At 45.0% G+C, this 21580-nt stretch overlaps 1 protein-coding gene across 7 annotated transcripts in view; it reads right to left on the reverse strand.

Moving 5' to 3' along the window:
• Positions 1–3619: 3619 nt before the first annotated feature.
• The window catches only part of Antp (homeotic protein antennapedia), a 211282-nt gene continuing 193321 nt past the window's right edge, over positions 3620–21580 (reverse strand). For all 7 annotated transcript variants that reach the window (XM_033469160.2, XM_033469158.2, XM_033469156.2 and 4 more), the window contains one exon: positions 3620–14398. In XM_033469160.2, coding sequence (XP_033325051.1) covers positions 14145–14398 — 254 coding nt within the window. In that variant the 3' untranslated portion in view covers positions 3620–14144. The remainder of the gene's footprint in view (positions 14399–21580) is intronic.

Here is a 21580-nt window from a genome sequence, read left to right on the forward strand (position 1 = left end):
TTATTACTAATTTTTACTTTTTTACTTAATTGAACTAGCCAGCTGTATTCGACGAGTATACTCATTATACCACAAAATGTTACCGTTTCTGGTGAAAACAGCTGACTGGATTAATATTTATATTCAGATTGTGGATTACTAAGCAAAATAAAAATGATGCCAGTTAATCGGAAGGAATGATTACCTGACGTTGAAAATGTTTTTTCTCTTGTAAATGTTTTCAGGAATTATACATAAAATATACAAATATTCTCAAATTCTTCGAACGTGTATTTATAGTCATTTTTTTTCAATAAATGCATGAAATCCACAGTCCACTTACACTAAAAGAACGTAGAATTTTACTTCGATTTAAGTAAATATCATTCATATTCCGTGGATCGTGTTGCAAACCTTCCTAACGAGTCTGGCAGGAAATCATAGCGCAAGGGGTCGAATGCGTTTCCTCGAAAGGAGAAAGCTACGAACTCCGTAACACTATGAAAACGTCGATGCAATGAATCGAGTCTAATAGAATAATCCAACATCTGTCGAAGCTATTACTTGAAAACGTCTCCTCGAGAACTCTAACGAGAATGTCTGCGAGTTGAAGAGGAAGCTGTAGAAGCAGACGTTGATGGATCGCGCCGAACGATCGCAACGATCATAACCGAATTCGTATAGTCCGGAGGATCGAAGGCCCCCGTGATAAAAAGTAAACGCAGGAAACAGGTGTACGCGTAATCTCTCGCCGGCGAAACGCGAGTAAACAAGAAAGTTAGAGGGCTCACCGTTCGTCGAGTGCAGCGGAGTCGAGTGCCAAAGTTCATCGTGAGATCCTGCCCTCCTCGCGGAGACGCGGCAAGGCCGGTAAAGTGATAAAGCGGCCATAAATTCTGACCGCCATCCTCCCACCGAGCCCCTCTATCTTGCCAGCTCTCTGCTCCGCCGTCTCATCCTTCCCGTCGTCCTCTCTCCTTCTCCATTAACCATGTTGCTCCTTGTCGGTCACCTCAGCAACCTGGATGCACCTGCAACAACGGAATTGCCAAAGGTCAGCAAGCATTTCCTTGCCTCGAACTGTGTCTCGTCGTTGCTGATACTCACGCGAGTGTTCCACTTCGCAGAATAAGACGGCGCCCATCGGATCGGAATACTTACCTCGGCGAGATCATCTTCGTTGCCGAAGATTCATCAGTTTAGGACGACGGTGTGCAGCCTATTGTGCGGCAGCATCGCAACGGCCATTGTCTATTTACGAGTTAACGCGGTCAATTCAACCAGCAGACCGTCCTTGGCCATGAATGGCCCTCGGAGGCCGCGGCAATTGATCCGACAGACATCCCTGTCGATGCGTGATATTGATCTTCACCCAGTTTGCATCGTCAATTGCGAGAACAAAGATCCCGGTGATCGTCTCAGCTGAAGTCGCGACGCGTGCGAGGAAAATTCGTTTACTTCGTTTACATCAGTTTTAGAGCTTGACGAGCGGCTAAGACGATCCCAGAAATCAACCCTCTGTAACCGAATCTTTCCTAAACGAAAGGACAGCGCAGTTGAAAATTGAAGAGATTGCAAAATCGTAATAGATCCTTTAGAGTACTTATTTAGATTTTAGAAGAAGTATTTATTTAGATATTTCGCCATTTTTGTCGTCGTGTATGCTTCGGTTAAGAAATTTATTCAATCATTTTCTATGAAAGCAAGTAGGATAATGGTCATTGAGCTGGTCATTGTGGAGTGACTAATGAGCCTTTGGCTTGTATTTCGAGCATAATTTATTTTATATCTATCGATATAAAATTATTTTATTCTCCTATATTTTATTCTTCTATCTATCGATACTAAATTATTTTATTCTTTCATTTTGTTAATTTTTAAATAATATAATTTAATAAGATAATAATATAATTTAATAACATAATAATAATAATAATATAATTTAATAACATAATAATAATAATAATATAAATGAATAATTTAATATGCCCAAAAATAATCGAAAGACACAGTAATCGGTCCACATCACAGATCAGCCGATTCTACTATCTTATGAAAACAACGTGTAGATTCCGCGTTAAGAAAAGTTGTGAGAAACGTGAAAGCAAAGTCGAGCGTTACAGAGGGCTGAAAGGAATGAAGCTGTTTATGGAGACGAGGGTGAAAGAAACGGAAAGCAGCGCGAGGAGCATTCCAGACGATGGTTGCTGCAACATCGGCGACAAAGGAGGATAACCTGCGACAGCTGGGAATGGAAATTGGGTCAGGCAAACAGCCACGGAATTCCACGTGGAATGGAGACGTCCCGGCCACCTCGGAGAGAAGAAACGGTTGCAGCTGCAGTTTGGCGAAACGTCGAAATCCAATATCGCAGTGTTCCAGGCATACCGGGCCGCCTAGAAGCTAGGCACCACCACGGTATGTTCGTTGCAGCGCAGGGGCGAACAGACAGAAATCCCAATAAATCATCCCGTCACGAGCCGTGAGCCAAGGCGGAGCCTCTTGCCTCGTATTAGCCAATAATAATCCTCTCCGAGGTGGAGGCCATCTTGGATTATACAATGGTTCCTTCCGCCACAATTCGTATAAATGCAACCTTCGGGTTACCCGGCAACCTTTCCGAAGGGTCCCAGTGGCGTACCCAGCCGAGGAATATTTTCGCTCGACCGTGAAACTCTGCCCTGGGTCCGCTCGTTTTCGACCTAGGCACGTTTACTGCCAACTTTGGCCGAACACCGAATCGCAGCAACACGTGCAGTCGATTGGAAGCGCGGAATTGTTAATCAGAAATTTAATGGAGCTTCTTATTCACTTTTATCCGATTTTTCGAAGAACTTTGGCATGTAAATTCTGGCATTTTTCTCAAGAATTCGACTAATTCTTACTTTCGATTTTTTAATGTAAATAGTAGATTGTTTAAATTTGCTGCGATTCTCAGATGTTATTAAATTACAGATATTTAGGCATTTATGATGTATATTTTACAAGAATTATAAGAATATTAATATAAGAATATTAATAAGAATGAGAGAGAGATCATTTAACATTTTTGATTTTAAGAAATCTCCAGATCGGAAAAGGAAGCTGTAGCTGTTTAAGATTTTTAAAAACCATTCATTGTCTCGCTGCGTTTACTAAAAATTATTGAAAAAGTTTATGCCAAGGATCATTTATGTGAAATCACGATTTGATAAAAAAATAATCGCGCACGGTAATATCGAAGAAATAAAAAGTATGATAAGGTGGTCGGAAATATAAAAAAATTAGCTGCTAAAACCGAGACGATATTCGCAGGAGACATTGGAACCAGAGAGTTATATATTTATCATTAATACTTCGAGCACTCTGTCCCGAAAGTTTTGCGCAATCGAGCTTGTAGAACACGGTCGCGCGATTAGAAAAGAGGGTGGGTAGGAAAAACGAACGAATTAATTAATCGTAGAGAGAAGAAGCAACACGGGGCTGGCTCGATCAATCTCGAGAATCGAGGTCGACCGAACCCGACCGGTTCGTGAGTGTATCCCCCGTGGCTCCGGGCACGAATCGATAAAGTTTTGGCGTGCGGGCATGAACGAAAGTTGAAGAGGAGAGCGTGCATATATCCGGTCAGCACGTGTGCGACGACAGTTTCTGGCACGGATTTTCATATTCAACCACAATTTATTTCTCGTTTTCAAACACAGCTATTATAATTAATATAATTATTATTAATATGGACAGACTCTTATATAATATAATACAATACGGTTTAGACTTGTCGACATGATAGCGTATAATACTATTATCGTTTCCCATCGTCGTCTTTGTCGTCGTAGTCGTCGTCGTTATTCATAATACATATGTAGCTCATTCGCGTGGCATATCGTTCGTCATTGCAATCGTATCGTTATTATCGTAATCGTCGTCACCATCACCCACTATCATCATCATCATCGTCGTCATCATCATCATTATCATCATCATCATCATCATCATTATCATTATCATCATCATCATCATCATCATCGTCACATCGTCGTCATCATCAACATCGCTGACACACTCTCGTTTCATATTCTTTTTTTTTTCTCGCGCGCACTCTCGTTCTCTCTCTCCCACTCATTCCCATGTGTACATTTAGTTTACATAATGCGGGACACTACAAAATAATTATATACGTTTATATCATAGTTATCGTAATACTATTATATTTATATTTATATTTATATTCATATTTATATTTATATTTAAATATATATATATAATTTATATATATAATTTATATTTATATTTATATATATATTTATATATATATAGATTCATTTATTTATATCATCTTTTCCTCTTATATCTCGGTAAAGTGGCGCAGCCTACACATTTTTTTTTTCGGCCAGTAGGCACACACCCCTATCTAATGTGTTTCGTTCTCATCTTTTTTTTCTTTTTTTTTTTCTTTCGCGTCCGTCCTCGACCGTTTCGAAAACGAACGAATGCGTTGTACCCGGTCTTCTCGTGTGTTACTGGGCGGTAAAACACCGTTGTTGCATCTATGCAAGCGTACACGCGCGTGTGCGTTCCTCCGGAGGAGTCCTATGCGTACGCGTGTTATCTGTTCTCCTCTTGTATAATTAGTAACATGTACATAGATGTTCCACCGGATTCGGTCGGGGCAATGTGTTCGTGGAACAACGATGACTCGAATGTGCCGACGATATCGAAGGTTTCGAGGGTGGTAATAATCGGACGAGAATGAAATTAAACACAGCTAATAAATACTCGTGGGCGTCTCAAATGGCGTCTGTAAGCATATTTGCTTTCCGCGTCGACAATCGGAACAGTTGGCTCTAAGATTTTCTTTGCAAATCCATGGTTTGCTTAGTTTGCACAACACGGTCTTCCGCAATGGTCTGCGTGCAGCTGGACAATTTAATTTATGCACTGTTTCGATTTATCGCATTTGAGTTCCGAGGATTGTGGCAGATATAATTTGGTGAAAGGAAGAATTTTTTCTAGAATGTTGAAATGAAATTGATCAACGTACTCTTACATGCGAAGCACGTAATTGAGAAGATGAATAGATGCACATTTTATGAAGTATATAAAAATTAACTGATCGTCAAAAAATGATTTCCGATTGTTCAATGTTCATAATTTTTCAGTTCATTCCAGATAAAACCGACGCCTACGTTCAGAAAGAAATGCGTGAACGTAGTTTCGTGCGGAAAGCATCGAAGTCTAAATCGAAAGAATGGCAGCAAGGATGATTTAAGGATAGATCGTGGGAAACGCGGCACACAGGAGCGACCGTGCTCGCATTAGGGGACGGAAACGTCGCGGCTCTTAATAATATTGTCATCCTTTTACGCTATGTCCTCCTAGACGACTGCGGACGACCGGTTCGAGCGTGTCGCGACCGGGTCGTCGGTAATCGTGGCCGGTTGCTCTCGTATATCGTTACAGTACCGTATCAATAAATAGTAATTAATTAGTCCTCTGCTACCGTTACTTTGTAATTCTTTTAGTCTATTAAACAGGTACCTACTTTACCTACGCGGTATCGTATACAGTGGTCGCGTTTCGCGATTCGACGCCCCGACGTCAGACGTCGCCTTTCACATTGCCCCGCCGATAAGAAAGAAAAAAATGGTAAATGTCTGCGCCCGCGATCCTTTGAAAAAAAATGGAATTATTTACAAGAGCGCGAAACTCTCTTTCTCTCCCTCTCTTTCTCTCTCTCTCTTTCTCTCGCTATCGTAATTCTATTTACCGTGGCTCGGTCTAGGGACACTGATCCATAGGCCCGCCGACGGGACAGAAAAACAGAACACACTCCCGAATAAGTACTATTGTTTGACCCGCGAGGTAATCTCTAAAAGTAAAAAGGTTTGACGACTTGGAACGACTCCAGTCTCTCGAAACGACGATCCCACTGAAGAAACTGTTCCCTCTTTCTCTCTCTCTCTCTCTCTCTCGCTCTCTCTTTCTCTCTGTTCCTACTGTTTTCGATTGGCCGTGCTTTTGGGGGTGAGGTGGGGTGTGGGGGGTGGGATTTTCTGAGTGGTGTCTATCAGTCTTCACGCTGAGCGCGGAACCCTATCGACGAGACCGCGCGTTCTCGGGGAACATTCTGATTAATCGAATTCGAAAATGATGCATTCCTCCTTGAACAATGACGACAACGCTCGCAAACCGCGGGGGTCGCGCGGAAGGGAAAGCGATTTACACGCTACCGATCGCCGCCTGTATTTACAAAATGCATAATCGCGGTTGTACACAACATCGGTGAATCGGACGCGATACGGCTCGATCGCCGTAACTCGCGAGTCGAGATCTTCTCGTGCACGACGCTCTATAGACGCGATAACTGCTCGGTGGAAATTAAAGCCGATAGAAAACGCTTGAACGATATACATATCACTATAAACTGTGCGGACACTCCTGCGTCTCCGTAGCCGGTCGAATAAATACATATATTACCGTAAACGCAATCTCGAATCCGATCGTCATTTCCCTCTTAGAAACGGGCGGCCGTGATTACGGATTCGCACGAGCGTCCTCAGGTTCGGTATTTTTGGTGTGGAACGTCAGGAAGAATGCGGTACGCGTGATCTTATAGAATGTAGCAAACACAATCTCTCTCTCTCTCTCTCTCTCTTTCGCTCTCTCGCTATTTCGCCGATATGAAATCGTTCTTTCTTTCTTTCTCTCCTTTCTCTCTCTCTCTCTCTCTCTCTCTCTCTCTCTCTCTCGCTCGCTCGCTCGCTCGCTCGCTCATTTCTGCCTCGTGTGTTTCCATTCGCATCGTAAAAAAGACGGTTAGTTGAGTTGTTCGGGATGATGAACGCGTTCAAGTTACAGCACACGGAGTGATGGATCTCGCGCTGCCTGCAAAGGAGACCGGCTGGATGGAGATGCCGTCCCCTATTTTTCCGTTACGTATTTAGGTAGATACACAAGTATCCTAGAAAGGTATACGAAATCTAGCGACGCCTGTCCGGAGAGCGACAGGCGGTCAGGAACTCTTCGGCGCATGGGCGTGCGAGGACGTGGCTAATTAATTTTCCAATTGCCAAACCGAAAACGTCGACGCTTCTTTAATATATTAAACGTCGTTGCTGCGTTCGAATCGGGAAAAGAAATGACTCTTGATCGAAAAAAATGGCTCTCCAGCTGGTTCAACCCTGACACGCTCAGAACTCAGCTTCAAATCAACTTCGATTGCTTCGCGATGTTTTAACACTTTGACCGAAGAATCCTAACATGATCGAAAAATATTTTCACAAATTTTTGTGGCTAAAAGTAACTTTCATTTCATGCAGTTGTGTTTAATAAAATATGGCTGCCATTTTCCCGCGTATTGATCAATTTGGACGATTTACTCTTGTGTGTAACACACAGAGACATCGTCGTATCGAATAGAAAAACGAGAAAAATCTTCGAACAGCCCGATAATAATTTTATTCTTCGAAATATGCAACAGCGAACGTGTTAAAGGAAGCAATTCGACGAACGAAGCGGCGGCAAAGAACCAAACGCATTATTCAGAGATAGAAAAAGGCGTGGATCCTCGCGCTGCGAAACGTACGAGGGTTGAACCGAAATCGGAGGCCGACTGAAACAGGCGACGTATTTAATTCGAATGAAACAGAAGTGAATTGATTAGGATCGTGAGCAGGCTCTCTGAAAGTTCATTCAGCTGTCCGCTCTCCCTCGAAGGTTTCCGGAACCAGAAATGCACGGTTTTGCAGTTGTAAAAAAAACATTTATTCGACAATTAATGGAAAACAGAGGGGGAAAGGGTGCGCCCTGCCGCTGGCAACACGGCGTCAATAAATATTACGCGGAGCTACATTAACATAAGTGGCGGGAAGCTGGTTGTCGAAGCTGTTCTGCTCGAAATCCGTTCGCGTGGAGTCTGCGAGCTCCCCGAATAGACACATCGATTCTATATACAACGATCGCAAACCCCACGGATTCTCCGAAAGGATCGACCGACATCCTTTCTCTGACGGTGATATTCATTTCTTTTCCAGGACCACCGCCCCCGCTCGCTGCAACCGACATGCCCGTTTCCTTAATTCTATTTAATTATCATCTTAAGACTTAGGCTTTAGACGTAAACCTTATCGTTTAAGCGCTAGCTTAGTGACTCACTTCGTACGTGCACACACCTTTGCCGCCATTATCTCTGGTTTTCTCTCTCTCTCTCTCTCTCCTCCTCTTTCTCTCTCTTCTTTTACCGGCGTTTTAATCATATTCGCCATCGCGCTTTAACATCTACGGTACAATCACGGCACTCGCTTCCGACTTTGTTTAAATTACGTATATCCGTTTAATTTTTACGCGACTATATAAGAGTAAAGATAAAATATATAATTTGCATTTTACACATTCCGATCGGCGTGGGTGTGTTGCCCCCTCGCCTCTCTAATCGTCGCGTTTTCTCTTTGTATATATATATATATTCATATATATATATATATATATATTTACTCTATATATATAATATATATATAAGTAGTAGTTCGCTATCCAATGGATACAAAAATTTTCACTTTAAACTAGCCTGGTGTACACGACGATCGCTCGACGATCGCAACCCGGTCGCGATCCATCGATCCCTTCTTTCGTTTTCCACAGAGCGAATTCCTTCCGGCGATACGAAACGCGAGCGTAGAGCAGAGATTGATTAAGCCGCGCCATTATTGCACAATTCGGTGTTTCCACGTGTCGCGAACGATCGCTGGCAAAGAGAGATACCGGTGATAAATTCATCGATAGCAGCGCGGCCGATCTTTTTCGTTCGGCGCGCAGATAAGAGCCGCGGCCGAACCGATATTCCCTCCTTTTTTTATCGGCTAGGTAAGCGACCGCCGTTCGAATTGAGACGGAACGAGCGACCGCTGCCACCTTTGGCAATCAACTGAAACAACCCGGACGAGGATTAATCGTGCCGCGCGGACCGGAGCGGAGCGGAGCGCGGCCCGCGAGAAGTCGCAGAAAACGGTTTGTCAGCCAGGCATTTATGCGTGAAATTTCGCCTGCACTCTCCTGCGTTGTTCACCACCGTGTGTCGTAACAGTTGATACAGTGACGCAACCGGGCAATAAATACTTCCTTTGTCTCGAGCGCCGCACCCTAACGCTTCAATGCCGGTCATTACCTGGCCTACATAGATCGTATCGCTGATTAATGTACCCAGAATTAACACATGTCTCACTTACCTACCGCGGGACGCGCAAAAATTCGCCGCGAACCGTGTGAGGTTAATCGATTCATCGCGGCCCTTATAAATCGTAATCGATAGCCACCGGTCAGCCGCTACCAGACAGCCGCTGACCTCTGACAGTCCGGCTGCGACGCGGTCACTCTGCGCGACGCGTCTTTCGCCGTTATCGTTTCTCTCCTGTCCCGTATCTCGACATTTAGGCTCCACGTCCTCGAAGAAGGACGACGAACTTTCCAGCCGCGGGAACGAGCAATTCGGGTATAATTTTCGTATTCAGCCAAGCCATGTTGCAACAAGGTGGACCGACTTCCCCGTCAGAAGAATTCTGTGACGTTAAAAGTTTACTTCCATGGACAGCCGCGAGAGATGCCGATCAAACATCGTTGCTCGCCGATACGTTGCTTTCCGAAATCATATTCGTGTGCGGTTTTACTACGCTAATGTTACTGTGTAACGTGTACCGTGTACACAACGAAACTCTCGCTGGTAGCATGAATAGTACGAACAACAGTACGGACAATATCGAAAGTAAACCTGTGATATCACAGAAGCGGAGACGAAGTCGGTGCACCTTTCCTTCTTAGATCGTCGGTCGAACGCGTCAAGATGAAGAAAAGACGCGACAACGATTACGATTTATTCGACGAATCATCTTGCGCGAGGCTTCGCTCGGTACGCGATCTGAACAGAAAGCCAATGAACAGGTGTTTCGACCAAAAATCGACTGGCTGATGAAACAATGGCAGTTGAAGGAGATTCGGGCCAGAAACGTGTGAACTATCGAAGAAAGCTGATTCGTTCGATCCCGGGATCCGTGCGCGTATAATTAAAATAGCGGAAGCGTTGTTGTGCGGCGATCGAGGATAATCTGCGGATCACGTGCAATTACGCGGCTGCGTCTCGGCGGGCGCGTGTTTCATTAATTATTTATCGCCGGTGTTTCTCTTTCCTGAAAAGTTTTACGAAAACCCGCGACCGAGAACGGTACAAAGCCCGTCGGCGATCGAGCTTAATTGACGCCAATTTGCCCGGGCAATTTAGGATCGCGACCCCTTTCGCCGGTAAACGTACGTTTCGGTGGTGTTCCCCTCCTCCCCCCTGCTCCCGCTTCCCACGATGTTGTCCACCCCGAGAAAAGAAAAGAAAGAGAGAGAATCGCCGTTCGCGAGGGACAGCGAGCGATCGTCGAAGAAGATCCTCCGTTTTTTTTTCTTTCACAGTTCGTTGCTCCTCAAGGACAAAAAGTTATACATAAATAAATCTCTCGAGAAAGAAAGGCCGGCCGGTGCTCAAACGATGCGCGTGCGCGAGCTCTGGACCATGTATTACGTATATCAGTTCCATGTGTCTCCCGTTTTCCCCCGTGATCGTTCTCCTCATTTGTCGCTTTTCTCCGCGTCGCCAGAACGGATCGAGAAAGAGAACCGCGTCTCCCGGCGTTCCCCCTTGATTTCGAAATTTCCCGCGCGACGGGATCCGTGCGAACCCCCGGGTTCTCCCCTCGATCGCACCCCTCGAGCCCCCACTTTTTTCGCATCTCGATCTTCCCGTCGTCGTTTCTGCTCGCCTCATTTAAATACCCCTCCTCTCGCATTATACATATTTTACGTATTTTCGTTTAATTATCGTTTATTACGTGTATCGTAGATTGCGTGTATACAAGGTAGAAACTAAATTATGTCGATTCTAGGTTTACAAACACAGCACAAGAATTCGACGCGGCGCGGAGTTCTCCGACGTGTCGGCCACGCGTGCCCGGCGCCGGTCACGCGTCGATCGGGCCCGACAATGGTGTTAGGCTCGGTACTGCTTGGCACGCTTAACGCGTTCGACGAAATCATTTGCGGGGGCGGCTCGGAAACGTGTGACTAGGGGGGTCGCTTTAATGACAAAACCACGGAGCCGGGCCCTGCCGGTCTCGTCGAGTCGTTTCCCACCTGTCCGAGGCGATCTTCAACTTTTAAACGATCTAAATCCACGCGGCTATGGCTAAGTCGTAGCTACGATACTTTCAGTGTCTGCGGACAAGTGGATCAATTATGGATCAATTATTATGGGTCCGTAATAATTATGGATCAATTTCGAGGAGAATCGTCTACGATGTATTCGAATGAATCGATCGACTGTAAGCAGCGATTTTAAAAATGTAACCTTAAATTATGAACGAACATAGCGAGTCTGTTTATACTTCAGTTTTAGGAACAGCTACCCTCGGGACTAGGGTGGTTTAACTTAGCCTCGAGCGGTTGCAGCAAGAGTGTCCGCAGACCTGTTGACACCAACGCGCTCGTCTATCACGATATCAAAATTCTTGTGACGGTACACATTGAGTTACGAGCTAAGGAATGGAAACGATCGCGGATCAGACGGCGAAATGACTCGAGAAGAGCAACAGGGTCGGCGAAGCACGGAATACTCGTTGGCCGATGCAACACACGGACGACAACAGCGAATTCGAAGTAAGACTTCCTGGACCGTTTTGGAAACTAGCCTGGACATCGTCGACGGTTCTCGCGACGCGAGCTGGAACGTCGGTCTCTCGAAGAGGGCAAACAGCTACTCTGAATCATTTCGCGGCGGAGTAGTGTCTTCTGTCGGCGGCTTTGCTCTCTAGAGTCGCTATTAAGGTGCCAAGCGGTTTCATGCCGAAAGCATCCTATTCCAAAAATACGCTACGAATTACATCACTTGGTAACTTGGCCTCGTGTCGCGCGGAGCAGCGGTAAATCTCGCGCTGACCAGCCGAAAAAGCTCGCGAAAATCGGCCGAGTCTCGGTATCGTGGCGTGGATCGCCCCATTCTGCGCATCGAACTTCTCGGAAGATCGATCATCGACGCGGAATCGGCGCGCGCGAAACTCCGAAACGTCTCTGCTGAACGAAAACGTGTCTTCGAACGGCCGGCAAAATTAATCGCAGACTCTGAAAGAGTGTGTCCAAGCTCGAAATTTTTCAACGTTCGTACTACAATTCCGCGGAAAATGTGATCGTTTTCGATCGGAAATCATGTGCTCGGCCGTTGAAGTCGCCGTTTCGGATCGCGCGTGTTCCAACAAAATCGAGTCTCCGACTGGTTCTTCGAGCAGCATAAAGAAAGAATTTTCGAAAAAGATACCAACAATCAATAGGTAATTTCTAGACTGACCTTGTGCACGCCACTGACGAAGAACCGTCGAGTCGGCTCGATTCTGCTCCGCCGGAGGCCTCCGCTCTCTCTCTCTCTCTCTCTCTTTCTCTCTCTCACTCTCTCTTTCTCTCTCTCTCTCTCTCTCGAGCCACTGTTTCCGGCCTTTCGAAACCGCGGCTCGATTCCCGAAGAGATCCGAGAGACCCGATCCGGTCGATCACCGAAAATCACTGGAATTCAACCGATTTCCAAGCACACTGACACTGACTCTGCTTTTTCCCCCTTCTCGCTCGATTTCACTGTTATTATACCACACCGTTCGTTCCATCGGCTAACACGGCTCCGTGTGCGCGGATGTTCACCGGGATCCGTTCGTTCCCCACGTCCTCAGCTAGATTCCGGATCCTCCCGACACTGGAGAAACACATCCGATGGATCACACTTGGCACGTTCGCGATACCTGAATACCCTCGCTGAGCCACCGCGGTATTTTTTGTCGAGAAAAACTCTCTATCTAAACGAGATCCTCCTCTAATAAGAACGCTAAACCGTTTGTTCGCCTACTCGCTAAACAGAGACAAGACGGACACCGGTCACAGGGCCCGTCCTCGTTTTTTTTCGTCCGCTAAATCTTTTTTCGCTAACCGCTCTACGACTCTACGCGTGTACGACGTAAGAGAATAAATAATAAAACGCTTTCACTAAGGTATATTCGCGCGGTATCTCCACAGACTCGATTAGGACCAGCAGTCATTCACACGAACACATTCTCTCCATTTTACTTTTTTTTTTCATCGATCTCTCGCTCTTTTCTCGATTAACGTGGCGCGTCGTATATATATATGTATATATACGTTCATATTATTTATATGTATGTATGTATATACATATATATGTATATATGTTTATATATACACATATATTTGTATGTATATCACTGTACACGCATCCACGGTCCCATTCGCACTCTACTTACAATTAGAATCGATTCGTTCGCGATTAGCCACGAGCGTGTCGCGCGACTCTCATCATTTTTAAAGTACTTTATATTTCGTTTCTCTCTCTCTCCGGCATCCCTTGTATCCCTATCGTTAATTATAGAGGCTTTAGTTACAATTACATTCGATTAAATGTAATAGAGGTTAACGCGGTTCTGATTAGCATGTGATCCAGTTTAGTTTTTTCCGTTTTTTTTTTCTTTCTTTCTTTCTTTCTTTCTTCCGTATCCGATCCGAACCGATCCGTTTCGTTATTCTTCCACGGCGTTCCGCTACATTACGATTATTATAAGATCGCGTGTCCTTATAAATCTTCATCCGACTCGTTCGTGTGTCCCGTTTTTCCATTCCATTATTCCCTTGTGTCCTTCCGCTCGCCTTATCTCGTATTCCGCTTCCTCTCCGCCTCTCTTTTTCTTCCTCTCCCGTTCTTCTTCTTTTTTTTATATATATGTATATATATATATATATATATATATTCTCTCGCTATCTTCATCCCTTTGTCATCGTCCACGTCCACACTATCATATCCACGCTGTCAGTCGGCTACGTTCGTCTCTATATTTCCCTTCGTCTCTCTTCTCCATTTTTGGTACGAGCAACTTGATTAACACGACAAAATAAGCGTCATTGCTGTTTTCAGGGGGCAGGGGGGGATTGGGGGGCTGGGTAGTCGTATTTGGAGGTGATCGGGTGGGGGGTGAGGGTTGCAGGGCTGGCGGGTTTTTTTGTGGCGCGGGGGGGTGTTCGGGTAGGAGGTAGTGCTGGAAACAAGGTATTAATGACCCTGAGAGAGATGAGACCTCTTTGGAAGTTCCACTCTCGGGGCTCTCTCAACCCTGCGGCGACGTCTGCGGCGAGATCTCCGTGTCCCCGTCGCCGGAGCCCGGCTCGCCCTTCGTCTTGTTCTCCTTCTTCCACTTCATCCGTCTGTTTTGGAACCAGATTTTGATTTGCCGTTCCGTCAGGCACAACGCGTGCGCGATCTCGATGCGCCGCCGCCTGGTCAGGTATCGGTTGAAGTGGAACTCCTTCTCCAGCTCCAGGGTTTGGTATCGGGTGTACGTTTGCCGGCCTCGTTTCCTCTCTGCAACATCAACCGATTCCGCTTTATTAATATTTTTTAACGTACGCATTCGGTTCGTAATTTATATACGATTTTAACCGGTCGGGGATTTTTCTGCGATCTTTTTAACCGCAGCAATGAGTTAAGTTCGTTTTTGAAAGTTTTATAACGCTGATGTGCTATCGATCTTGGTTAAAATGTCCTGACTACCGATTTGACAGTTCTCGGGATGTTCTAAAATATTTGGAACATCGCTCGCACTTTGCCTTTTCAGCAAGAATATTCTGTATAGTTCATCGAGTTTCAAATGTAATTCCATTTATTTGATTGCATTCTTGTTCAAACATGATTTTATTAATTTGAAGCTTTAGGTTTTCGATGATCGGAAATGTTAATTAGAACGATTTGACTGTGGGCACTGTGCTGGGTCTAGAAAGTTGAAGATTCGTCCGAGTAGATAGAAATAATTTTGAGGAAAACCATGAAAGATTTTCTTTTGGAAAGTCTTATAATCTCATCAGATCCAAAATACCGTGAAACTTCTGTCAACCGAAGTCTGATCAAGGAAAAATGAATGTTTGGATGATAGAACAGTTACTCAATTGTAATGATAGATTTAATCTTGACCGGTTACTATAATAATATCGTAAAAAATTAAATTTCAATTAATAAATGCCAATAAGTGTGGAATTCGTTTGGATAAGGAAAAATTCATGCGTCGGAAGTTCGGATAATCGAAGTTCCACTTCGGAAAACAATCATTTTCTGAAAAGAAACGATAATCATTTTTCTTCAAATTTCCTTTTTAATTATTGAATCTTTTCTTTTCCAGCTTCCTAGTGCATCATAATATAAATCAAGTTTCATCAAGATCAAGAAAAGTATGTCTCCCAATATTCACGATCAAGAAAATCGATCATTTCAAATAGATTTCCAGGCTCACAATATTGAGAATGTACCATCACAATAAAGTGCATTCCGAGAAAGTACAATCAATTATATTTTACATTTTCTAACGCTTCTTGCAACTGCATTTGGCAGGAGCATCGCTAGTGTGTTTGTTAGCAGTTCGCCGATCTAGTGGAATACTTAAGGAGGATGAATGGGGCAGCTTGACCTTCATCCTCGGGTCTGTCTGCTTGGATAAACGAGCACGATTTATAAGTTCGACTCTCTTGATAACGATGCAACTGCACCTACAGCAGAACGCGCGCGCTGCGGCTGGAGAACTTGAGCAACACGTTGCATTCCGAGGCAGCGACTGCAATTTCCTACGTTTAATCGGGCCAATTTAGAAAAATTGAAAGCTCCAGAGCCCGCAGACAGTCTCTGGCGAAGTTTTCAGAGAAATTTGAAGCCTCGCGGAAGAATCTGGCCGGTCGCAAAAATGCTGGTGCTACAGAATTGCAGTGAACAGCATAGAGTGCATTTATCTGACCAAGCGTCATTGCCGTAACAGAGGTGGCTGACACTGCTCCCGATAACGCCGAAGAAAGCTTCGTTTGCATAAATGCAGTTCTCTTGTACCATTCTTGAACCTTTTGCCGAGTATCTCGATGCATCGGCTAGCGCAAAGTTCTACGATCAATCGCGCGGGCCTCGACGATCATAACGAACTTTATACTTATTAAAAAAGACGTACTAATTTTGTTGCTTTTTTCGTTTTGTTCCTCTTTTAATACAAAAATTTAATGTGACTTATTCGATGAATATACTTATATATATTATTATTAATATATATTATTATTATTATATTATTATTAATATACAATAAACTTACGGATATAATTCAAGAATAAAATAAAACAAGAAAAAAATGTAACGCGTCTTTTTCGTTAAATATAAAGTTAACTAAGGCCGGGAACGAACAAATGCACAACAATTAACGACCCTACGCTGCTGAGAGAACCTAAACGCTCAAATAGGATCCAGTACGGACACGTGTCGATGAACACCGAGCAACCTGCATCGCCGCGATTTTTCTAGCTCGAGGACGAGAACGCTAGCCGAAGAAAAAAGCCGGTGTTTTCGTGGGCTTAGCGTTCGCGTATGATAGATGCCTAACAGATATCCGTGACATGATCTGCGCTCGGTGTGGCGGTACACGAATCCCGAACAAGAATATTAATTGTGCTCGCGAGGGGAGCAAGGGAAAGGGGGAACGTTGCGTATACACGGCGAGAGAGAGAAAGAGAGAGAGAGAGAACCAGCTAGGACGGGTCTTCGAGGTTGCCTGTGTCCGTGCGAGCCTTCATACTGTCTCGCGCAGGCATAATCTCAAAGGGTTAGGCTGGCTGTTGCCACACGAGCGCAAGAGGGCAAAACAAGAATATTCGAGGTACGAGGGAGGGAAAAAGAAGAAGGGGATGGCCGGGGAGGAGGAGGACGAGCAAGAGGAGGAGGAGGCGGAGGAGGTGGAGAGGAAGAAGAGGAAGAAGAAGAAGAAGAAGAAGAAAACTCCTTGGTGAGCATTCGAGGCAAACGCCGCCCGTCGCGCTGTCGGCCGATGAAGACGGATGGCGACTCTCCTCCAGAGAGAGAGACCGTTTCTCCGAGGGTTCTCCCGTCCCTCCGACTGGGCCCGGAGAGGTCCGAGAGAGAACGACTCTGGGAAGATGCCCTCTTGTTCCCTCCCTCCGGCCACGGTCTCAAATTAACAACATACCAATCTCTAGCCTCCTTACTTATAACTTTTAACCATTTCGCTGGCACCCTCCGATCGTCTCCCTACCAGACTGGCCCATTTACACCATCTAGCGTGCTTATGCAAATTTCGGGAACAATTTAAATAGAAATAGGTTCAATGAGATTCTTCCGTACTATGCGTTTTAAAGAGTTCTTCGAATGCTGACAGATGTACGTGCTTTTTTTTACGATTCGACGAGCTGGAGCTGTTTCTTTGTTCATTCCGCGTGGACCAAGAGGTGTGGAAGTAATCAAGTAGCTTGAATAAATAATTCATACCTCCCTCGATCGTCGATTAATCGTTCTTAGTTCAATAAATAGTCTTCGTCTTTCAGAAGCACGTTTTGGAACGTGCTCTATCCTAGCGTCAACGACTGGACTCACGCTTCCAAGCCGGAGAACAATCATTTTACCTTTCCGCGACTTATTTAGGGAGAATGATCCTCTCTATCGGTGCTACCGCAGACCGGAAATTCGGTCCCCGGCGACCAGCGCCGGCGGTTGCATCGAAATAAATGATCGCCGCAATCTGTAAGCATCTCGGAAGCTCAGCGAAGCTTCCGATGATATTGATCGTTCACTAAGTGTGCGTCAATTTGAGTAACACGCCGCGATCAATCCGGCCCCGAAATAGGTCCGGCGCAGGTTCCCGCGAAGTTCGAGTTCTAGCCGGCCAATCAAAGGACCCCCGGAGGATAAACATAGACACCGCGAGTTTCATCAAAGACGCTGACGAGTGTCTCGGCGGCTGCTGCGACCGCGGCGGCGGCGGCGGGGCTTATTAATGTTCATTCGTCGGACGGTTAATGAAGGTGGCTCTCGGTGATGGTCTACATTCTGACCCAGAAGATCATCAAAGCGTTCACGGAATAATGAAACGACCGGGAGTCACGCTCGAGCCGGCCCGCGCCGATTAGTTCACGCCTCTTTATCGATAACAGGCTTATTACCTAATTGCCAGGGACCGGGGGAAACGAAGGATTTACGTGTACCATGTACCGGGGAACGTGGACAGTCCGAGTAATTGCCAGTCAACTGGTCAAAGCGGCTGTGTCTCGCTCTCTTTCTCTCTCTCTCTCTCTCTCTCTCTCTCTCTCTCTCCCGGGGGAACAAAGATGGCCGCGTTAAAAGCGGTCGTTGACTGATTCCCGGTACTGACCGAACACCGACCGCTTCCTATTAAAGTTCGTTTGTCCTACGGAGAACGGCGAGATAATATCGGCGAAGAATACGCCGGTTTTAGACGGCGTACGCTCGTTAGGCCGCACGGGGAAACGTTCGAGCTACAAAACTGCTCCAAATTCCGCGGATCAACGTTGGCTCGATCAATTTCCCCGACACGGAATCCTAAACCGACGATCCGATCCGGCCGGATTCGATTCGCCGGACACCTTGCCCGCTCAGAAAGCATAACTTCGCTCCGAGCAACTATTACCCTAATAACCAGGTAGCCGAGGAATATTGGCAATATCCTCCTCCGGCTGAGCATACAACGTTCGCGCCGCGTTCCCGATCGGGCGTCGTTCGACCAAGAACGAATTAGACACTGAACAAATTCCCTCTTTCTCGGTAGCCGAGCTTGTTGCTTAATTGGGGAGGCGGGCTGGCCAGATAACGCGAACCTAATTGCCATACGCGGAAAGTGAGCGCTTATAATCTTTGCCCACTTGTTCCGACACCTGCGGAAAACATTTCTGCTAAATAATCGCCTCTGTGCTCGCGAGGTGCCGATGATATATGGACAGTCATTTAATTAATTTAAGTGCTCCGACTTGCGACGACCGGACTGCGGATTTTTAGGCGAAACAAACATTGACTGCGTCGATTGGAAGGCATGGAAACCAAGTGGCAAGTTCATTCTTCGTTTAATCATCTTGTTAGATTAAAATAGATCAAATTGACGTTCCAAAGTGCTTTTAATTTTTACACCGTTTGAAATTGTCACTAAGCAATTTTGTCATAAATGCATAAAATCCGCGGTCTAGCTATGACTTATTTGTGTCATCGATGCATAAAATAATATAATTTAATTAATATAATATACTTATGAGTAAGTATATTATATAAGTAATATATATATATATATTATAAGTATATTATAATAATAAGTATATTACTTATACTTTAATATACTTATAAGTATATTAAAATAATATACTTACAGTGATATATTATATTATATATGATATATTATAAGATATTATATCTCTCTCTCTTCAAAGATTCTTCATGTTTATCTTGGCATCGACAATTTCATTCGTGAACGAACAATGCAGCAGTCTCCTTAATGATCCTTGAAAATCATCATTGATAGAAGATTCCGAGGGTGAAGGAACTCGGACAGCCCGTCAACGGCATAATGGCCGGCCAATTTCAAGGCTGTCCGAGTGAAGCAATCGGGAAACCGACTTATCAGTGGGCATAAGTAACTGCTATCGAGCGTTTCAAGCAAAGTTCGCTCGACCCACAGCAATGAATTACGGCGGCTTTTTTTCCGAAAGCAAGGCGCCGAGGTAACAATATTAGTTTCGATCCTAGGCGCGCGAGAGGAGTCCTTGAGACGGTGCGAAAGCGTTATCCGCGCGCGTGATCTCCGGCAAATTAATCACCGCGGTGCACAGCCTTACCGGCTCGAAGAATTTCATGGCGTTTTCATCGTGCGAGCACGTCGTGGGAAACACGGCCGCGCCGAGCCCGGACGAGGGTGTGAGATTTTCTTTTTCCCGTTGACCGAGCGAGTGGTACACTGAGACAGCTGAGACAACGTTGATCTAACGTGCTATCACTGGCTAGACCCCTCACGTAGGATATTGGAGTCGGTATCCAAAAATATACGAAATGAAAGCGTAGAAATTTTTAATTAAAAATCGATGTGTTTATAAATTTAAAAATTTATTCGATACATATAAAGTTACCCGAAAGCAAACCAAAGGCGCAATGAACCCCCTCGGTAACTGGATCCACTGGCCTGTGGCAATAAATGCGAAAGAATGAACGAAGGGAAAATACTAAAAATTGAAGGTTATTTTCTATCCTTACCGATTGTTGGAAAGCAATAAGCTGGGTTTAGTTTAAAGTTGGAGTGAGTGATTGTAAGATTGTAAGGTTGGTATGAATAGAAAAAGTAGAAAAAGTGTATATGCTTGAAAGGTAACCGTGTGTGTGCGCGTGTGTGAATTTCCGGAGAAAATGAAAGGAGTGCGTGGAAAAAAGTAAAAGTGAGAAGTTTATAAAATTTATATAGACCAAAGTGCAAATACTGACTGTTTAATATTTCTATTAAATATGCAGATAAATCATCGTGATTATTCGCCACGTGTTCTGGCAACACCGATAAAGCAAAGATCAAAAGAAAAAATTATTATTCGCTTACAAAATGATTCTGCTGTGATCGTGTTTTGATCGCTATCAAGATTAAAAAGCATTCTCATAGAACAGACGCTTTAGAATCTGCATAATACAACTTCCATAGATAAAAATAATTTTAAAAACTTCATTAAAAAGGGGCAATTAAAAAAAAAAGGAAAAACACCAATAATTAAACTGCAGATTTTATACATTTACTGCAGAAGTGACCGATGAATAAAACAGATCGACTCTGTTGTAATCGACACCTATCGATCCTGAATAATTTTTTCTCACTCGTACACACCTAGCATAACCTGCGACCTTATCACCCCGAACCGAAAGCAACTATCAAAGCAATAGGGAATGTTATTAAACGATGAAACCCGAGCGAAGGGACCCCGAGAAAAATGTGGCTCGTGAAACCGCTAGCCAGAACCCTTTTTATCTAGGGTCGTAGGGGGTTGGACTCGAGCAGGAGGGCGTGTTAAAGAGGTCGATAACAAGAAAACCTGGGCCCGGTGCGGTGGTAGCCTCTCGGTTTATGCTGAACCGGCGTTCTGATGCCGGTGCGGCGTTGCTCTCTCGCGGACGGAGGTGACTTTAAACGCGGGGCAATAAATTAACGGCGTTGGGTTACGCAAGGATCAAATGTCCCCTGGAGTATGCCCGAGAGATTTATGGGTCTGCCTTCACTGGCGCAGCATGAAGGAACGGAACGGAACGGAACGGAATGGAACGGAACAGAACAGAACGTACACAACCGTGCTGGCTTATTATAGGCTAGTTGCTCCGCTTCTCCGCTTCTCCTCCAGCCAGCTAGCTGGTCTCCTTTTCAGAGCCGCCGCAGGATACACGAGAGCAGGACTCTTTCAGACGAACAGCTCTAGCCAGCCGGATGTTGTAACCCGCTAATAAGGCGCGGCCACCACTCGCTGCCCAATTAAGCTAAGCTTTACGTGGGCACCTTAAGGCCAGGCCTTGAAACGCTCTTCGATTAGATACCCTAGATATCCCATTAATTTTATCGGTCTCTACCCTCTCCCTATCCTCCTCCTCCTCCTCCTCCTCCATCTCATCCCACTCCACGGGTCCCTCCGAGTACTCCTCCGGGCCACACAGACCCGTCGGATTATATGACCGGCCGATGCTGCTGACAGAGGTTCAGATTAA

This window comes from Megalopta genalis, chromosome 5 (assembly GCF_051020955.1).
Source record: "Megalopta genalis isolate 19385.01 chromosome 5, iyMegGena1_principal, whole genome shotgun sequence".
In the NCBI taxonomy this organism is placed as follows: domain Eukaryota; kingdom Metazoa; phylum Arthropoda; class Insecta; order Hymenoptera; family Halictidae; genus Megalopta; species Megalopta genalis.